Source organism: Haliaeetus albicilla, chromosome 17 (genome assembly GCF_947461875.1).
Source record: "Haliaeetus albicilla chromosome 17, bHalAlb1.1, whole genome shotgun sequence".
Classification (NCBI taxonomy): Eukaryota; Metazoa; Chordata; class Aves; order Accipitriformes; family Accipitridae; genus Haliaeetus; species Haliaeetus albicilla.
The window spans coordinates 25,119,858-25,138,029 of NC_091499.1; the positions used below are offsets into that span (position 1 = coordinate 25,119,858).

General features: G+C 39.9%; 1 protein-coding gene across 1 annotated transcript; it reads right to left on the reverse strand.

Moving 5' to 3' along the window:
* Nucleotides 1-1,774: 1,774 nt before the first annotated feature.
* RPF2 (ribosome production factor 2 homolog) lies at nucleotides 1,775-15,231 on the reverse strand. Its single transcript, XM_069805073.1, has 10 exons — nucleotides 15,069-15,231; nucleotides 14,007-14,139; nucleotides 13,132-13,169; nucleotides 12,360-12,399; nucleotides 9,567-9,648; nucleotides 9,398-9,474; nucleotides 8,093-8,192; nucleotides 3,597-3,699; nucleotides 2,471-2,615; nucleotides 1,775-2,172 (listed from the first exon to the last, which is right to left on the reverse strand). Exons 1-10 carry the CDS (start codon nucleotides 15,089-15,091, stop codon nucleotides 1,990-1,992), a joined length of 924 nt encoding a protein of 307 aa, XP_069661174.1. The 5' UTR covers nucleotides 15,092-15,231; the 3' UTR covers nucleotides 1,775-1,989.
* Between the last annotated feature and the right edge of the window lie 2,941 nt (nucleotides 15,232-18,172).

Genomic DNA, 18,172 nt, shown 5'->3' on the forward strand with positions numbered 1-18,172 from the left:
CTTGTCAGCAGAGACAAGAGACCTTGCAAAGGGTGAATAAATGCACCTGGGTTCTCCCCATTGACCAATTTCCTGGGCTCAAGGACTTTGCACACTCAAGGACTTCGCATCTCTCTGAAGCTGCACAGTAACCACGCTGAGCTGTCAGAAGGTGTAGTAGCCCTCACCTGTCCCAGTTTCCTCTTCGTACAAGGAGCAAACCGGCAGCAGCATTAAACAAAACCAGTGCCAGGATGCAACAGCTTCTCTCCAAGGGCTACTACGGAATAACTGTCTCACTTTTTACAGTAAGAGGTGACGGCATGTTAGATGGTCTACATTAATGCTATGAAATTCAGTTTTTAAACACCAAATTAAGCACCAAAATTAGCTTCCAAATTAGGAAGATACAACTTATAGTCTCTTACAAACTTAGTCTTTCACTATTACTTTTATGACTAAAAGTTCTTAAAATACAGCATGCCCATGAGTACAGTTCTTCTACAGCTATTACCAAACATGGCTTTCAGTCAAAAATGTAGCCCATGAGTACAGTTCTTCTACAGCTATTACCAAACATGGCTTTCAGTCAAAAACATAGCGATTTGTACTTCAGAAAGATATGGTGGGAAATACAAATCTTAATTTATCTAGCTTATGGAATTATCAATTTCTCAAACACACGGTTGTAGATTGGAGAAAAAGATTTACAGACAGCTATGCAATTTATTTTGTGTAATGATACACAAAAAAAATTAGGTAATACATTGAGGATAATTACATTTGTGCCCTCAAAAAGATCCCAAACTTTTAAAGCCCTTTCTTTTTTGCACTACAAGTTTTATCAAACCAGCACAGCAAGAACATCATGTGTGGTATTTGCACAACCACAGTTACAAGCCCAACAGCTTCCATCCAGGATGCAGAAGACAAGTGAAAATAAAAAACGGCCTATTTCTAATGTGACACTTCAGCTGATTACAGTGAGAAAACTAACAAGAAAAGATGAAGTATTAAAAAACGTAACTAGGATAAGCAAACTTGCTGTGTTCATGATAAAGTGTGTACAATTTTATCATAATTATGCTAAAGGGCAAAGTAATAGCTTCCAAAGAGACAAGCAGAAGAAAAAATGCAAGGTTTTTCGGTATGTTCCAAAACATGGAACACCACGCCAAAGTCTCACTAAGTTCTTAAACTCTCGTCCCCTTTACCGAAGTCTTTAACTGAGTCTTCACTAACTCATGAGCACAAACTTAGGAGGAAAACAGGGTAAGAAGAAAAGACTTGCACCTTTCATGGTTGCTTCACACACTTTCATTCTGAGCACAAATCAAGCATCAAAGATTGAAATTCAAACTGTAAAGGTTTCATTTATGCCTAAAGCAAACATCAGGTACTTTGCTACCATGGTGATGAACACAGTAAAAACACCTTAATCACTCCCGATTTTGCAAGTGTAAAGTAGGGCTTGGTGCAACAGTCAAAAACATAGTCTGGCATCAGACACATATTGTGAGTTCAGACTTTAGAAAATGGTTTATAGAGTATTGCAGTTGTGCAAAACCTAAATGAAATAAACAATAAATGAACAGACAAGTTCTGTTGTGTGTATTATGCATACACACTACTCTGGTCCTGTGCAGAATTCATAAGACAAGTTCATTGATCAAGGGCTCCCAACATAATAGCCATAAAACTGTTCGGGAAACGAGTCACCTGCTTGACTAGCACATGTTTGCTAACACCAAGAGAATAAATACTCAGTATTTATTGGAAAACTTGGAAAACTAAGCAAGTTATATCAATTTTTTTTATTTTAAATTACCAAGTTCCATATTAAAGCTCAATACTCCCATGTTCCCTTTAAAATGACAAACAATTAAAAAGATTTTGTTTTATATAAAACTAAAGCTAACAGCAGCTGAGTCTTTTATGTCCAACACATTTATATTACTATATATATATACTAAATGTGAAGGTACAAAAAGTTTTCAAAGCTGTTACAGACTATGAAGCTGATTTTGACTTTTTGGGACTAACCCCACCATCTTCAGTTGACTTCTCTGCTGGCCTCTTTTTTAACCCTTTCATTTTCCGTGTCTGCAGTTTACTAAGATCTTGCTTCTGCATGTGGATTCGACCATAAGTTGTACCAAACACATCATGGGAGATATTCTTTTTCTTCTTAGGCTGTAAGGGAAGAACAACATTAGTGTTTCTGAGGAGAGAGTGCCAAGAGCTCTGGTGAGAATCAAGTGCCTAAAAGCAAGGCCGCATACATTGTCTGGAGCTTAGAGATTAAGTTCTGTATGTTCTATATGCTTCCAGGGGAGAGTTTGTATGCCAGCTGATCGCTGCAAGAGTGCTGTGGCCCCAGAAATCTCATTTGGCCTAAATAACAGTAAGTCAGATATACAATAATTAATAATTCAGCTTTTGCTCTGATTCACAGATAGATCTGGAAGTAACTACTTTCCAAGGTACATACCTTCAGGGCTTTTGGTTGTTTTAAAGACAGCTTATAAAGGTCATCCGAGGCTAAATGTGTCCTCCTCATAACCAGATCTAACGAAGGTCCCATCTCTTCCAGTTCAATTCTTGGTATTTTACAGCCAGACTTCTTCAGAAGTACCCTAGAAGGGCAAAACAACCAAAATCAACATTGTCCTCTGTGATAAAGGTTTATCTGTCTTCCTAAAAGGCAGGTTCAATCCTGTAGTTCGGAAGGCTATTGAAAACAATTGCTACTGCTAACTCTATTATTGAGAAAGATGCCTGTCAATAACAATTTATAATATATTAAATCTGTCCCATCACAATTTGAACACATCCAAAATATAACCTGGCTAATGTAACTTTTTTTTTTTTTTAAAATGAGACCAGTATTACTGTTAAAACTCAGTCCCAGTACCCCGAAAGCCCTATCACTCCTCAAATTCAAAATAGTGCCCTGGGTATTAACAGACACAAAAAATATTTACTATTGTTTACAGCAAAATAACCTGAGTGCTAACCGAGAAAGCTTTTTGTTTATTTGTTTTGAAGAATGAGACTGATAAAAGTAGTTTTGTTATAAGGCAAATCAAAATCGCATGAACACAAGCTGTGAATGCTCACAACCTCCTAAGGCAAGGCCATGAACTGTGAGGGTAAACACCAACACAGCAAGAAAGATTGTCTTGTCCTGCCTTTTCCTGGTTCTCTGTGTGCATCGCTGGCTGCAGCCTACCACCTGTCGTTCTCTGACAAGCCCCTCAGTGAGGGGAGTCCTAGAAGTCAGCCTGAGAACAGACTAAGTCTATGAAGTCTAAGACAGTACTCTGAATTCACCCAGTTAATTCACGCCACTTTACTAATCCAGCCATATGAACGAGCAATCCCCTTCACTGGAAGGGGGAGCAAACAAGGAAGGAAGCAGCAGGTTTAGGGCTTAAGTGTTTTCCTTCTGCTGCACAAGTTACTCTGTGTTATGCTGAAACACCTCTACACAGTACATGTTTTAAATGTAGCAAACTATTGCTCAAGCCAGTTCAATTACACAACTACAGGCTAAATTTGGGGGAAAGTTGACAAGTGTACCAAAAAGCAAACAAATAGATAAAACACATACTCACTTATAGCTTCGCATGTAAATTTTCCCATCTACAGCTGTGAAATGCAGAACGTACTCTAAACCAGCCAGACGAATATTGGGCACGCTAGGACCTCTGAAGAAATCTGAAAGAATGTTTTAAAAGAATGACTGCCAGGTTTCTTGGCAACAAGAAACTGCATGACTGTAACATACAGATGACTGTAACAAATTGCTTACGGATGACTGTAACAAATTGGTTTATTTCATAATGGACACACATCACATCACTGATGTAAGCTCCTTACCTACATAAGTATCTTTACTGCATCCAACTACGCAAGGCTATACATGGGATGGCTCTAGAAAAGCTGAATCTGTATGTTTTAACGGGAATCTCACAAAATAGCTGCGACTTAAAACTGCAGCCCTGCCAAAACATGGGAGAGAAACTTAACACTGCATGTGTTTGCTCCTGCACTGGTGATACCAAACGTGTATGGAAATCCTGACAGGAATACAGTGACTTCCCAGAGATAATTTGGTAGCAATATACATGCTACCTAAAAATAAGTGCACGGAGAAGAGCAAATATACTTTCAGAGCTGTAACTTAGCTTTATTAAGCTAATTGGGATAATTGCATTTTCTAGTCTTCTAAATATTCAGCTCTAAAGTCAGAAAAATGAGATGTATCTTATTTTGTGTTTAGGCCAGTTCTGCTCAGCTAAACAGAGATCAATACAGAGAAACCATTAGCTCAGGTATCTGTTTAAAGACATCATTCAAAAAACTGATACTTAACATTCTTAATCAGAGCCAGATTTGGAAGAGTACAAAGAAGGATCAAACCCAGTACAAAACAGATCGAAACTGTATGTTGTCTACTCTTACCTACATTTTCTTTCTCTGACTTGGGGAAAATTTTAGTTTAGATGTATCATTTCTTTCAAACCTCCCCCACAACAAAGCACTTCTGTGCTCCATGTAAAGCAGTATTCATCATTACAATTAATGTTTTCTCTATTTAATAAGCAACATATATCTATAAAAATAAGACACTTGAAACACTTGCTTAGTTTGCAAAGACAACACTGAAATACAGGTTAAATACAAAATGAGCCATCTCTAGTGAGGTTCTTTTGTCAGGTTATCAAAAATACTGTGCAGAGAGCTTGCAATAAGCACAGCAATCTGTCCAACATATGCAGAGGGTGGAGAAGGAATGTGACCTTGACTTAGGGAACAAGGTGTGCTAATAAACATGACGGGGCAATGCTGAAACACAGCAGAACTGCTAACATGCAAAACACATCAGTCTTTTCCGTTCTGTCCCATTTTCAGATCCCTTGGCTAGTTGACTTTTCCTCCACTACCCTTTTCAAGAGTATCAGCACTGGAGCGACATCCAAAATAAAGTCTTGCTGGCAGGTATCAGCTGGAGTCTAGCCAGGAAATGTCCTTGGTCAATTAAATACTCTCTCTCCTCTTGTGGGTTGAGCTTGTAGTTAGAGGAAGAGTTGTAAATACAGTACTTTGTTCGCTTCTGGCATATATTTTCCCTTCGACTAGTTCTCTGTGGGCACACAAGCTTACATTTACAGTGGTTTTATTGGCAACATCTCCCTTTCGTATTTTCCTGTGGCACCATACATCCTTCTACCCACAGCATTATCTCTTCCAACAAATGCAGGTGGTCAAAAATTTCTGTTTCCTGGCAATGCTGAACAGCTGCAGAAACTGTACACTTCAGTATACCCAGAGAGATGAAGTTTTTTTAATGTACTCTTAATTTACAACTCTTGCTTTGGTTGGACTAGAGACTTGCTTTCTCCTTTCTTTCCATTCCTAGTTCTTTCTCCCCCTTGTCCTCAACTTGTTTCCAGCACTTTAAATTTACTTTTTCCTGCAGAGAGCTTCACAGGATCTTTCCATTTCCAGATTAAATTCCTAAATTATTTTGGGACACCAGTCTATACACTTCTTTTTGTATCAATTCATATCCAAAAGCTGGTAACACTGTAACCTATGTAGCTATGGTTAGCATTAGCCGAGTTCAAACTCCATCCCAGCCATCCCCTTTCTTGGCCAAAAGGAACCCACAAATCTTTTGAGGCACTCAAAAAAAGTCTGTGCGAGGAAGGCTGTGTGAAGAACAAGCCGATGGTCAATCTGAAATTGTAGAGATCTCCTGGAAACAAGCATTTTAAAAAGTGTATAAGCAAGTCACGTAGCACCTAGCCATTTTTAGGATGAAATGGGTATGCAATAACAGAACTAGCAAGCTGGCAGTGTTGTATGAAATGAAACATTTTATAAATACAAGTATAAAAAGTTATTAGAATTTCATGAACTGCATTCCAAGGACTTACATCATAAATGAATTCCTACGCTACCACATCAGTAGGCAACAAAAACCAAAAGAGAAAGAATGGGATGTCTTTGTCTTTCAGGTCCCTGAAGAAAAATGCAGCTGCTATTTATTGCTCCTAAATAACTTCTTCCACTTCACAATTTAAGCAGACTATAGGGTTTGGTTACCGTGAAGACAATAATTCACCCTTGCATTTAATTTTACAAAGAAACTGCTGTAAGATGATATTCCAAATATGCACAAACCCTTTTGATACCACAAAAGCCAATGAAAGCTTGGTTGTTCACCAGCATCACTGGCATCACATTGCTCTGGCAACAAGAAGCTGTTAGCTATCTAATATTCCTTCTGGGATCCCAGCAATATTGCTACAGTAACAAAATATTTGCTGCTGTTGTTATAAAGACATTTTTCTGTCTTTCTTACCAATAGACTGGCAACTTAAAAGCACCATCTTTTGCAGGAAAAAATCAATTCTTCCCTATCAGTTAAGGGCAGTTTTGAAGCATGTCAAATTATTACCCAAACGATTTTAATTGGTTAGTGATACCTTCAAGCCTTTACACTTCTTAACCTTTCCCTTTGTAAGTTGTTTTGCATCTAGGTATTTCATAGAAGTCAGCAGAACATTAAGACCTGGAGTACTTGGAGTACATTCAAGAAGATTGGGTGTCGATTTGAGTACATTTGACTACAGAGTCATTAAAGGCAAATAAATAGGAGAGGAGAAAGGACAGATGAACATCAAAAGAAATAGGAAAGATCAGTTAGTTATTTGGCAACTACCCAACGATGCATGTCTTCCATTTAAGGTATCGAGCTGTTTGATCATGGAGTGCATGAGCACATCTGGATGCCAATCACCAACACTGTGATTGGCCTGAACAAGATACACTTCAGCAAGTAATGCACCTGCTTCCCACAGTGTAAATATTCATTTAGAGCAACACAAACACGCAGTATTAAAACTCACTTATCTTCGTATTCAATATTCACCCACGTTCAAAGGTTTATAAGTACACTTACTAGCCTTTCACCTATCCTCAAGAACCAGCCAGCTGTACTGAGAGGATACAAATGTTCTCCTCTCCTGCTCCCTTTTCAGGCTCATTCCAGATGCAACATCTTGCTTTAAGGAATTGTAATACTAAGGGGAGGAATAAATCTCATTTTTAAAGTCTCTTTCTAAAAAGCATTCGTTTATCTGTTTGCCTAGAGAAAAAGAGCCCAACCAATACTTATTTTACATGACAGGGAGATCTTGCAAAGCTGTAAAGTTATGAACTGGTACAACCCAAGAACGGAACTGAAAGAACAATACTGTTCTTATTGGGCTAGTTTCAGTATTTCACGAGAGGTTTAAAAAAAAATAAAAATCTACTTTTAGGAAGCCTATTAAAAAGAAAAAACACACAACCCTACCTACTAGATCTAGTTCTACCACGCAAGATGCATTTTTTACATGTCAAGAGATACAGTACCATATGACTTCTATGTCACCAAAAGCTACCCTAAGAAAAGTGTAACTTTTTGTAGTTTCTCAGAAAAAGACCACATTGTGCTTTTTCTTCCAGAGCCTCCAACCTTGACATAGTAAAAAACTTTACACCAGTTTGTTTACTAAGCTCCAAGCCTGCCTTGAAGTTATGACACAGCTATTATCTACAACTGATTTTTACTGCACATGTTCAAGTACTCTAATCAATGGCACTTTTGTCAGAATTGGTCAAGCTGCAACAGAAAATGCTTTCATTATAAAAACACAAGCTCAGTTATACTGATTTGACTTTTTTGTAAGCAAAAATATCCCACTTTCTGAATTAATCCACTGATTTCAGATTAGATACTTCAAAAATATTTGGTTAGAAAAGTGATGATCCAGTACAATTACAAGGTAAAGACTTTTAGTTTTCCTACAAAGTCACGAATTTTAGTGAACACAAAGTTTCAACTTCAGAGTCTTTTAGGTTAGTCTTTTTTCCCCCCTAACGTTCATGATCATTAGTTAACTTTAATTTCATGCGACATGAAACTCACAAGTGCATGTACTTGTTCTCCTTCTGTGCTGAACAAAAGCAAACATTTATTGACAAACCAGCATTTCCCAAGGAATCATATTACTACAGATTTATGCAATCCTACTGCTGAAATAATCAAAATACCGACCAATAAGAAGGCTCTTCAGTCTTCTGTATTCCTCATTTACTTCAAACATGTCGCCAGCAAATATCAACATCGGTTTTGTTCCTTCAGGACATTTACTGTTCTGCAGAGTAAGAATTTTAAAACAGAACAAAAATTCAGACGGTGTTAGGGAACATATTATTGACCTAATAGGCGGTTAGCCATTCAACACTGAATGAAAAATTATTGTGACTTGTGATCAATATGGACAGAATAGACACCTTTTTTTTTTTTTTCATTGAACAGCACTGTATGTGTATGGAAGGACTTTGTTTTTAAAAGGGTGAATTGTATTATTCTTTGTGCTGGATTAATAAAGAGAGATTCTTTACTATAAAATGTATAAGATAACACCTTCCAGTGAAAACAAGCGAATTTGACTGCAACTACTAACAAGAAAACTAAAGTTAGAGGCAAACAAGTCTATTGTACTTCTGACACTGCAAAGTACATGAAAAAGACTAAAGGAATAGTTTAGTCACTCACCTAATTTTAATTCTGGCCAACAAATACATTTACTTAACTATAACTTCACTGCTATAAACAATGTTATGAATATACACACTACAACCTGACTTCAAGGGGAAGATTCACCTTTACAAACCGTAATTTCTTCACTATCCCTCTAGACTGTCCTGCCAATTTATATACTGTGATGAGAATAAGGACCAGAAAAATTCCTTATTTTTGCAGTGTATGAACTGCTTGATACAAAAGTACACACACACGAAATATGTTTTATTCTTGCTAAAATGAGCCTAACATAGCCATAAAAGGTGACTTTTCTCCGGGTTAAAATAATCAAGATGTTACCTCCCTGTCTGAATTAAGCATAGTTCCCTGAAAACTGGCATTTATGTGCTAATGAAAGCGAAAGAAAGTTTCAGAATCATCTCAGTCAGCAGAGTGACTGCCTTTGGTTACAATTTGAGAAGTGGGATTTCAGTTTTCAAAGCCTGCACCAGTTTATATAGGAACCTACCATGAGCAGAACCGAAGGCATTTTGTAAATGAAACTCTAATTTAAAAGGAAAATATTAGGAATAAACCAAGTCTAAAAAAAGAATTTGCAAAGAAAGTTGCAAGCTTGCTCAAAACAACCAAAATAAAATAAAAAGCAGAGCATAAAAATAATATTCTAGGGTACACAAATTAGAAATCCTCATATACTGCATGAAAGGCTTTTTTAAACAACCCCTGTCCTTACTTCAAAGCACAGAAAAAGCCAACGCACCAAAAAAATCCACCAGTAGATGTCACTGAAATACTGACTTTGTGAGTCCTTACCTTGACATCTTTTAGGGATACAAACTTCTCAATGCCTAACTCAATCATGTCTAGGACATGATAGTCAAACATGCGACCTGTAAAAGTAAAAAAGGAAATCCCAACTGTTTAAATATTCATTGAAAACTAGACCTTTCATCCGAATAAAAACCCAAGTGAGACATCTTACCTATTATCAGGTTGTTAGGTCGCTTCTTGTTATGAGAGCCAAACAGAAACAAAGAACAATCTGATTTCTTGGAAAAAAATTCCTACATTTGAGGAAAAGAACAAAACTCATGAGCTGCAGTTTGTAGTGTTTAAAGTATTTGGTGAAGGTATATGTCACAAACACATGAGTTAGGAGCTGCTTAATGAGAAGAGCAACTGCACTTACCAGAAGAGTTTTGAGCGTGTCCAGGTCCACATAAGCTAAAATGGACAGCTGGATTCAAGGTTCAAATAATTCCTTTCTCTTTTAATTTCCCATCGCAGTCTTAAAGATCAAGCCAGGCAGTTTTTTCTTGCCATTTTATCTGTAATGCCCTTTTCCATAATTCCTCATTATTTGTTTTTAAATAAGATACTTTCAACCACTTCTCCTTGCCTGAAGGGTAAGTATTTGCAAGTTGGCTGCAGTTGTAATGCCTCATTTTAGTTACCCAGCTAAGCTTTATGCAGCATATTAGCTTTGCCTAATAGCTTCTGAACAACCAGTTAATTCCCTCAACAGCAAGCCTAGGAACATCTGCAAATAACTAACGTTCTCACACTTGGGCACGAGAGTCCTGCTACAGAGCAACTTCACGTCAATTTATTATTTAAGACTAAGATGTTACTTAAAACCAAGCCAGTGGTGACTTTCACAGAGAATATCTTTCCTCTAGGTGGAGTAGACGGAGAACCTATTATGGTATTATATCCAGAACCAACATTACAGCAATTCTTTCCGAGAATGTCCAACTCCAAAGCCTTTTTATGCACTGCTGCTTCTCAAGGCAGCCCCGTATTCTGTGTATCAACCATAGGTCTTAGATAAACACACATGCTATTTATCCAGTACATCCCAGAAGTACCAGTTTCTGTGCCTGCACTTAGCAGCTGTGAAGCAGAAAAAGCCACTGCATCTCCTTCTACCCCGGCAACAGCAGCAGCTCAGAGAGGACATTGCAGCTCTGCCCTTCTGCGAGGTCAGAAGAGACATCCCCAGGAGCAATCCTAAGCACGTAGAAATCACACAGCTCAGCACTGAGCTCTGCCACCAGGTCCCTGAAAAATACTGACTGTAGACAGATCAAGAACAGAACCATCCCCTTGAAACACTTGCTCATACAGCTCTGTTAATCACTGCGTGTTGATATATGTAAATTCTCTAACAGCTGTATGATATTTTATTAAAAAGATGCAACAAACTCAAATGCCTCAAATGTGTCCTGCATATATTGCAACATCACATACATTGCAAAACTGCCATTTTAAAAAAATGCCTGTAAGCAAGTTAAAAAAAACAAAAACAAAAAGACAAACCAAAAACCAAACCTAGCTTGATCTGACTTTCCATACCTTTCTAGAGCCTGATTATCTGTTGACACTGTTCTCAATGACCCAAGCCCACTGTTTTGAGGTTACAAGAATTAAAGTCCCTGAAGGACCCCCTTTTAAAATACCAGAATGATTTCGGCTACCATGTTTTCCCAGAAATTATCAGAAATTTAAACCAATGGTCAGCTGATGATCAGCTAGTTCCCGTATGACTGTGAAACCAAGTCATCCAGCTATGGGATTGTAAGAGGTTTAGTTTCAGCAAATAATGTCACAAATCTTTCCTTGCTGCCTACAATAAGTTTTCCATTCCACTCACAATATTTTAGGGATGGTGGCACTACTGTGCTTCATGCCAAGAACAGAGCAGAAGCACACACTACAACACCTCAGCATCGCACATTAAAAATGCTTTAACTCAGCTGTCCAATACAACTTCAGCAACTCCTCTAGCACTCACTATTGGCTACCTTCACTTTTATAAAAAAGATCCTTAATGATCATTAAGGATACTTAGCTATCTCTCTCCTCCCCTCCCTTTTTATTAACAGATAATTCCTTAGATACATTTCCCCTCTATTTTCACAATCCCTTTCAGACAGGAAAGTGCATTTGTGCCTGGTGTGTATACACGAGTTGTTTTTTTTAAATTCACACACAGATTTACTTAATACAATACCCCCAAATTCCCAACTTCAACGTGTATTTTCAGTGAGTTATTTCAACAACTGCCTCACACATTGGAAATCTGACCCTTATTTCCCTGTGTGTCAGCAGTGGCACAGAGCAAACATTACTAAATCACGATCACTGGGAACCAAACAACTTATTTTGGGATAATTAATTTTTATCTTTATCGTAAAACCACAGCTGTGCATCACTATCCCCTTTCTCTCATTTTGTTGAAGGAAATATGTATACTGCTTTTACAACAGATATATTTCAACAGTTAAAGTAATGCTTCAACTGAAGTGCAAACGTGTGAGAGAGAATCTTAGGATGAGCCTATTTTTTTTGCCTTCTTGCTCATAAATTATCTTGACCTTAAAGCACTGAATCAACACCAAATCCAGACAGGGGCATATCAGCAAGTGTATTTCCAAACACACACCCCCTTCCAAAATACCCTCCAAGCCTCTGGAGACCCACTTTTGCAACCTCTTTGCAAGCCAAATACCCATCTCTAACTGAAATTGTGCATTCTTCTGACAGTTCTTGTCTGAGCAGAACTCTTGGTGACTGTCTCACACTTGTACAGCTGATGCATGTAGTACTCTGCTGGGCTTTTCTTCATCTACTCAAACACAAGGAACTCACAGAAAGCTATGATCCCTCCATTTAACTATTTTAACCTATGAATTCAGCAAATTATCCACCAATAAAGCTTTTCATGACTTTATGGCTATAAAATGTCACAAGAGAAGACGTAGTTTATACTTACCAATGATGTTTGATCCTCAAAAGGCCTAGTAATATTTTTCCTGAGAGGAGGGAAAAAAAAAATAAAAATAAAAATTAAAAAAAAAAGAGAACAGGCCCAGATAAGCACTTCTAATTGGTTCTCTGTTAACATTAAAAATCTGCATTCTGCTGGAAACTCCAGCCGTAGGGGTTCAGTTCTAGTTCAAACCATAAGCCATATTAATACTGCCAGAAGTTCCTTAGTGCTGCCATTGCCGTTTTAAGTGCTTTACTCCATGTTTCCTGTCTCCTGGGGCCCGACTTCCAGATCACCACCAGCAACACTTCATGAACAACTGCCTTTGCTTGTTCATCCAACATTAAATTTAGCTATTACAATTAATGTCTCTGCACTACATCTGTAAAGATACTGTGTTCCCATTTTGAGCAAGACATATCTATCATTATAATCTGTAACTCAGACTTGTAAGACTTTGGATATAAGAACTCTAGCCTACCCATCTGACAGAGAACCTCACTAGCTGTTTGCACAGATCAGTCAGAGAAGCCGACTGTTCAAGTGAGCTGAATCCTGCTCTATAACACTTGGCACAGAACTGTGCTCAGCACCAACACTGATCATGCATAGCTTGTTTCCAGTCTACTCAAATTTATGATGAATCTCAGTCACCTTCTGCAACCCTTTCCATTGTTCAAACTCCCGCGCTAACCAGCATCTCTATTCATGATTCGAAATTACCAAAAGCTGTCCTGTCAGAAGACTCAAAAGATGTCAAAGTGAGACTGCTTACTTTTTATACAGTACAGCAAAAGGCTTCTTCACAGCATACTGCAAAAGAAAAAGTTAAACCGGTTTTATGTCTAATACATTTAAGTGCACAGCACTGCTTTTTCTAAAACCCTACAACTCATATGATCATAGGAATTAGAGTAATTGTGCAAATGACTCTAGAAGAAGGCACCTCAAAAGGCCTGCTCACAATAATATCCTTCAAGTTGGTCACAATCTTGGTTCCCGATTAATTACAGAAGGACTTGTTTCTAGAAACTAAGGAAAAAATAACTGACACAGCTGAAATCAAAGCCATGTAACGGAATCTCTCTGCTTCTAGGGGCATGAGGAAAAACAGGGAATGAACAACCACCTGATTATCATCAGCATAAGATGGTAAGAAAATGACAAAGCAAGAAGAGAAAAGAGTGTAAGAACAGCTATAATATTTTCCAGTATAGAGTTAGGAGACAGGATTGGTAAGTTTAAGTTTTAGGAGAGGTTGAAAGCTCCATATCAGTTTACAGGATTCTGGGATATGACTTCAGCCTAGTGATCCAGTCCCAATTCTGTACCTAATCCCCTTGTATTCAAATGGACTTGCAGCACTTCATGTTATATACTGGACAATCGTGGAAAAAATAATAACAAAGAGAATAAGCTCAAAAGTTCTGGCAAATAAGAAATTGGAAGAAAATAATCTCTGTCGAGGGATAAGTAACAACACCTTTGGAGTACTGGTCAATCTGAGATTTGGGGAATGGGGAGAATATGAAAATATTGATCTCGCAGCAGAGAATGTGCAAATTGTAAGGAAAAGAGAAAGGAAGATACTCTTGGTGTAGCACAAAAGGTTATATAATTAAAGATTGCATACTATATCCAACAACTTACAATGTCTTTAAGCACTTCAGTCACTGTTAAGTTTGCATTTCCTCCTTTTATGAGCATAGCATTTTTTGTATTTTCTTTAAGTTTGGGCTCTCTCTTCTCAAGAAATCTTTTTGCTCTCTTAGTTTTAGGCTTTCTGTAACAATAAATTAACAGTTAAAAACTTAATATTAGTAACAATACCAGAGACCACAGAAAACAGTAAAACAAAACAAGAATTGGAACCAGCTGTGTTCAAGTAACTTGTTTCAGCAACTCAAACTGATCCCAACCTGCAGAATTACAATCAATGCTAAAAGCCCAGTCTCGGATGAATGTGTTTTACTACCACTCCTCTTCCTCTCTGTCCCCCCCCAAGCTAGCAAAGGTAATTTTACAGTCTTGGGCTTTTCGGTTTCTGCCGATTTAGAGCTTAAGCTACACCAGAATTCCTACAGACTACTGACAGGCTGAAAGCTTCCCCTCACACCAGCTCCCTCCACAAGTCAGAGACTCCCATACGAGAAGAAAACACAGTTCCTCAAAGACCATCAATCGCATCCAAAAGAAAAGCTCAAGTACGGCCCATCCGTTGGCAGGAACCGCAGAGCATTATTTAGGTGAAACACACCGGCCTTAGCAGGGGCGCAGAGCTTATAAATTAATAACTACGTTGCTTCAGAACTACATTTCTCCACTAGATGAATGTAAGGCTTTCAGTACCTTCTCCGCAAAGCATTATATTTATTTTAGAACGCCAACAAACAAAAGTACCCCACACGGGTACTTCCAACTATAGACAGAAACGCATAAATCCAACCCCAGCTGGTCCCCACGGATCCTTGAAGTTACCAGCCGCCTAAGGGCAGCCTGGCCACCAAGAAAGAGACGGCAGCGCCCGGTTTCCCTCACACCCTCCCTCCTGCGCGTTCCCCACAACCCTTTTCTCTCTGCTGACCTCCCCCCCGCCAGCGACCCTCCCCACACCAGGCCCCACAGCCGCCCCCGGCTCCCCGCAGGGTCCCCTCAAGGTTCCCAGAGACCGGGGAAGCCACGCAGCTTCCCCCCCCCCCCCGCCACACTCACACCACCCGGTCCAGCGCCTCCATCTCTCCTCAGCCGCCTCACGTGCCCGCCCCGCCGCCCTCAGGCAACGTCAGCCGGTACCTCACGTCCACCGCGGGAAGGGCGGGAGGGCGAGGCGGGCGCCAGAAAGCGCTCGGGTTCCGGCAGTGAGCATGCGCGGAGCAAGCCCCGCCCTCCCCTCGCCGGGGCGTGCCCCGCCCCGCGAGCACTTGCCCCCCCCCCGCCCCCTCGTTGGGCGCTCCGCCGGCGTGTGACGTCATTCCTGGCGCGGAGGGACACGCCCCGCGCCTGGCCGCGCCCCCGAGCCTGCTTCAGGCGCCCATTAAGGAAGGCGCGACTAACGATGCGGTCACGCGACTGCAGGTAATTGCAGCAGCGGCTGATCCACTTCGCGTCCCAGCGTCACGCTTACCCTCCTCTCGCCCCTTCTCCTCGCCCCTTAGCGTGGGAGAGGTACAGCTAAAACAGGCCCTTTTCAGCCAAATTTCCCCCCAAATTTACTTACTTGAGACGACTGATGCAACTATTATGAGCGGGGAACGTGACCTTATACGTAATAGAAACCAAACACCCAGGATTTATTTCTGCCTAAAATCCCTGATGTGGTAGTATCACTTCTAATCCAGTATCTATCCTTCATCTAAGAAGTTTCTGGTTATTTCAAAGCCTGCAGGCCTTCAGTCAGTTGGTCAGAGTTGTTCAAATTTGCATTTCCTCCTCAAGTTCGTGTTGATTGCAACCTGAAAACTGAAGGTGCAAGAAAGCCAAGATACCCAGCAAAATCCAAAGACCTAAAGCAAAAAAATCTTCCCCTACCTACATCGAATTCGGAACATACCCATCTCCCAGCGTCCCCATAAGCCGAATACTTGACGTGCTGCGGCACACTGCTTCTCTAAGTTGGGTTTCTCCGAACCTTCCCCAAAGTTTTTTTTCAAAGAATCTCTTTTTAAGTGCTGAACATCCTATACATGGGTAACCATCATCACGTGCTTTACACCAGACATGGCAAGGAACGACAGGGATGGCCCAGCACCTAGGCACAGGGCTGTGAACAACCCATAATAACCAGGCAAGGATGATTACGGCAGTAATCCTATGTCCAGCTATCATACTTGCCCAATACCCTTTTTATGCCACCCCCCCCACCCACCAGTTTTGAACTGAACTTGAAATAACCAACTTGTTGGGCTTTTTTAGGTGAAATCAGTAAAGCTGAAGAATTTGCTATCAGCAGCAGACTCACAGCACCTGCTTTCTGGGAGAAAAAGGCGGGTAAAGAGCAAGTATGGTTGCAAAAGTTAGGGCTAATAATAATAGAAACAAAAGTTTGAGCATTATAAATAACACTTAAAAACTAAAAAACATTATTATGAAGGTACTCATAGTTTATGATATACATAAATGTTAAAAAAACCCTGATTCCCAGATAAACTAGAACAAAAAAACCAGCTTCAGTATATTACTGAAAGAAAAGGCTGAAAAAGGTCAAAACCCAATTCTGCTAGAATACTGCTTGCACATAATAAAAAAAATTTACACATACACGGTGACAGATGTAGCAGTTGGTTAACAAAACCTGAGAGAGAGCTGCTACGTTCACACGCTGACAGAGGGTAAGCTCTCGGAAGCGTCTCTCTATCCTCAGCAGCAGGAGCTATGACAGTGAGGACTGTCCATCGGCAGCCCACCCTGTCCGTCCGGCTCCCTCGCAGGAGGTTCAGCTGCCAGCAAGCGCAGCCCAGCACCGCAAACGCTCCCCACTGCAGACAAGAGCACATATTATACCCGTTCTTCATAGTCCCAAGACCGTTATTCCAGTCATAGTTATCCTCTGTCTATCAGCACCATACAAATCAAGTTTGAACAATGCTTTTAGACTTCCACGACTGCAGTTAAATCCAGAGGGAAGGCTGAGCCATCTCCCTGAAACCTGAAGTGCAGACACTACCACGCGAAAGATCCGCGCCCAGGCTGGAGGAGTACAGAACGTGTCCCCTCTTCTTCCTCCTCTTCCCCCATGATCCAAGTTGCTTCTACACAGAAAAACAGAACAGTGGGATTGATGGTTTGGAACTCTTGCACTGTTTTGATGGCTTATCTTTACTGATCCTATGCTGCGAACAACGCTGGGGGTGAACTTCTCCTCTGATCATTACTAATTAAAGTATTACATAATTATGCTGGGTTTAATTAGGCATCCCCACCCTCACAGCGTTGTTGCAGTTAAAACATTTTCCTCCTGACCTTTCTTTCTTCCTACCTTGCTCTGCCTCCCTCAAAATAGTTTAAGTTTAAAAAAAAATGCTGTGCTTTTAAAAACATTACCATGAATGCACCACATACTCAACTTTCACATGAAATATTGTGTGACAATAAAAATGATGTAGCAGTATGTAGTATCAACCCACAGGCTCGCCAGGGGCCACAAGACAGTCACATGGATCAGTCTGGGAACCACTGATGCATGGGTACAGGATCTTGAGCATAAAAACCTTCAGAACAATGACAGAGGAGAAGAGCAGAGCCAAGAAGTTAATGGGGAAGGAGGAAAAAAAAGAAAAAGAAAAAGAAAAAAAGAGGAAAACAGGAAGCAAAACGGGAAGAAAATTAAGATACTTCCTTTTGTGTAACACACATTATATTATATAGAAAATGGGGGAAGGAAGAGTGACAGATGCCTCATTAAGACCTAGATTTCAGTTGCTGACTAGTCCACGGGGGTTTTCAAGATTTGACTGGACAAAGCCCTGAGCAACTTGGCCTGAATTCAGTGTTGACCCTATCTTAAGTAGGAAACTGGACCAGAGACCTCCTGAAGTCCCTTCCCACATGAAGGATTTCTAAGATCCATCAAAGGGACAAAGGACACTAGAGAAAATCCAAACTAAGCAATCTGATGAGTAATCAAGCAAATAATAAAAGCCACACTTACTTGAATTTTTCTTTCAATAACTGCAGCACAAGAAGAGACACAGTATGGAGCTGAATATGACACACAAGGTAAAGCTATACTTGAAAAATTCAGGACTTTATTTTAAACAATTTTTTTTTCTTTTTACAAAATGTCCCAGACTGTACAATACATCAACATTTTTCCAAGG

Bases quoted from the DNA above. Each gene is read 5' to 3' on its own strand.
- RPF2 (XM_069805073.1), bottom strand. From the start codon at position 15,091: ATGGAGGCGCTGGACCGGGTGGT. The intron at 9,649-12,359 runs GTAAGTATAAAC...CCTCAAATGTAG, and splicing joins TTGAGGATCAAACATCATTG to GAATTTTTTTCCAAGAAATC. The intron at 3,700-8,092 runs GTCGGTATTTTG...ACATTCTTTCAG, and splicing joins ACTGAAGAGCCTTCTTATTG to ATTTCTTCAGAGGTCCTAGC.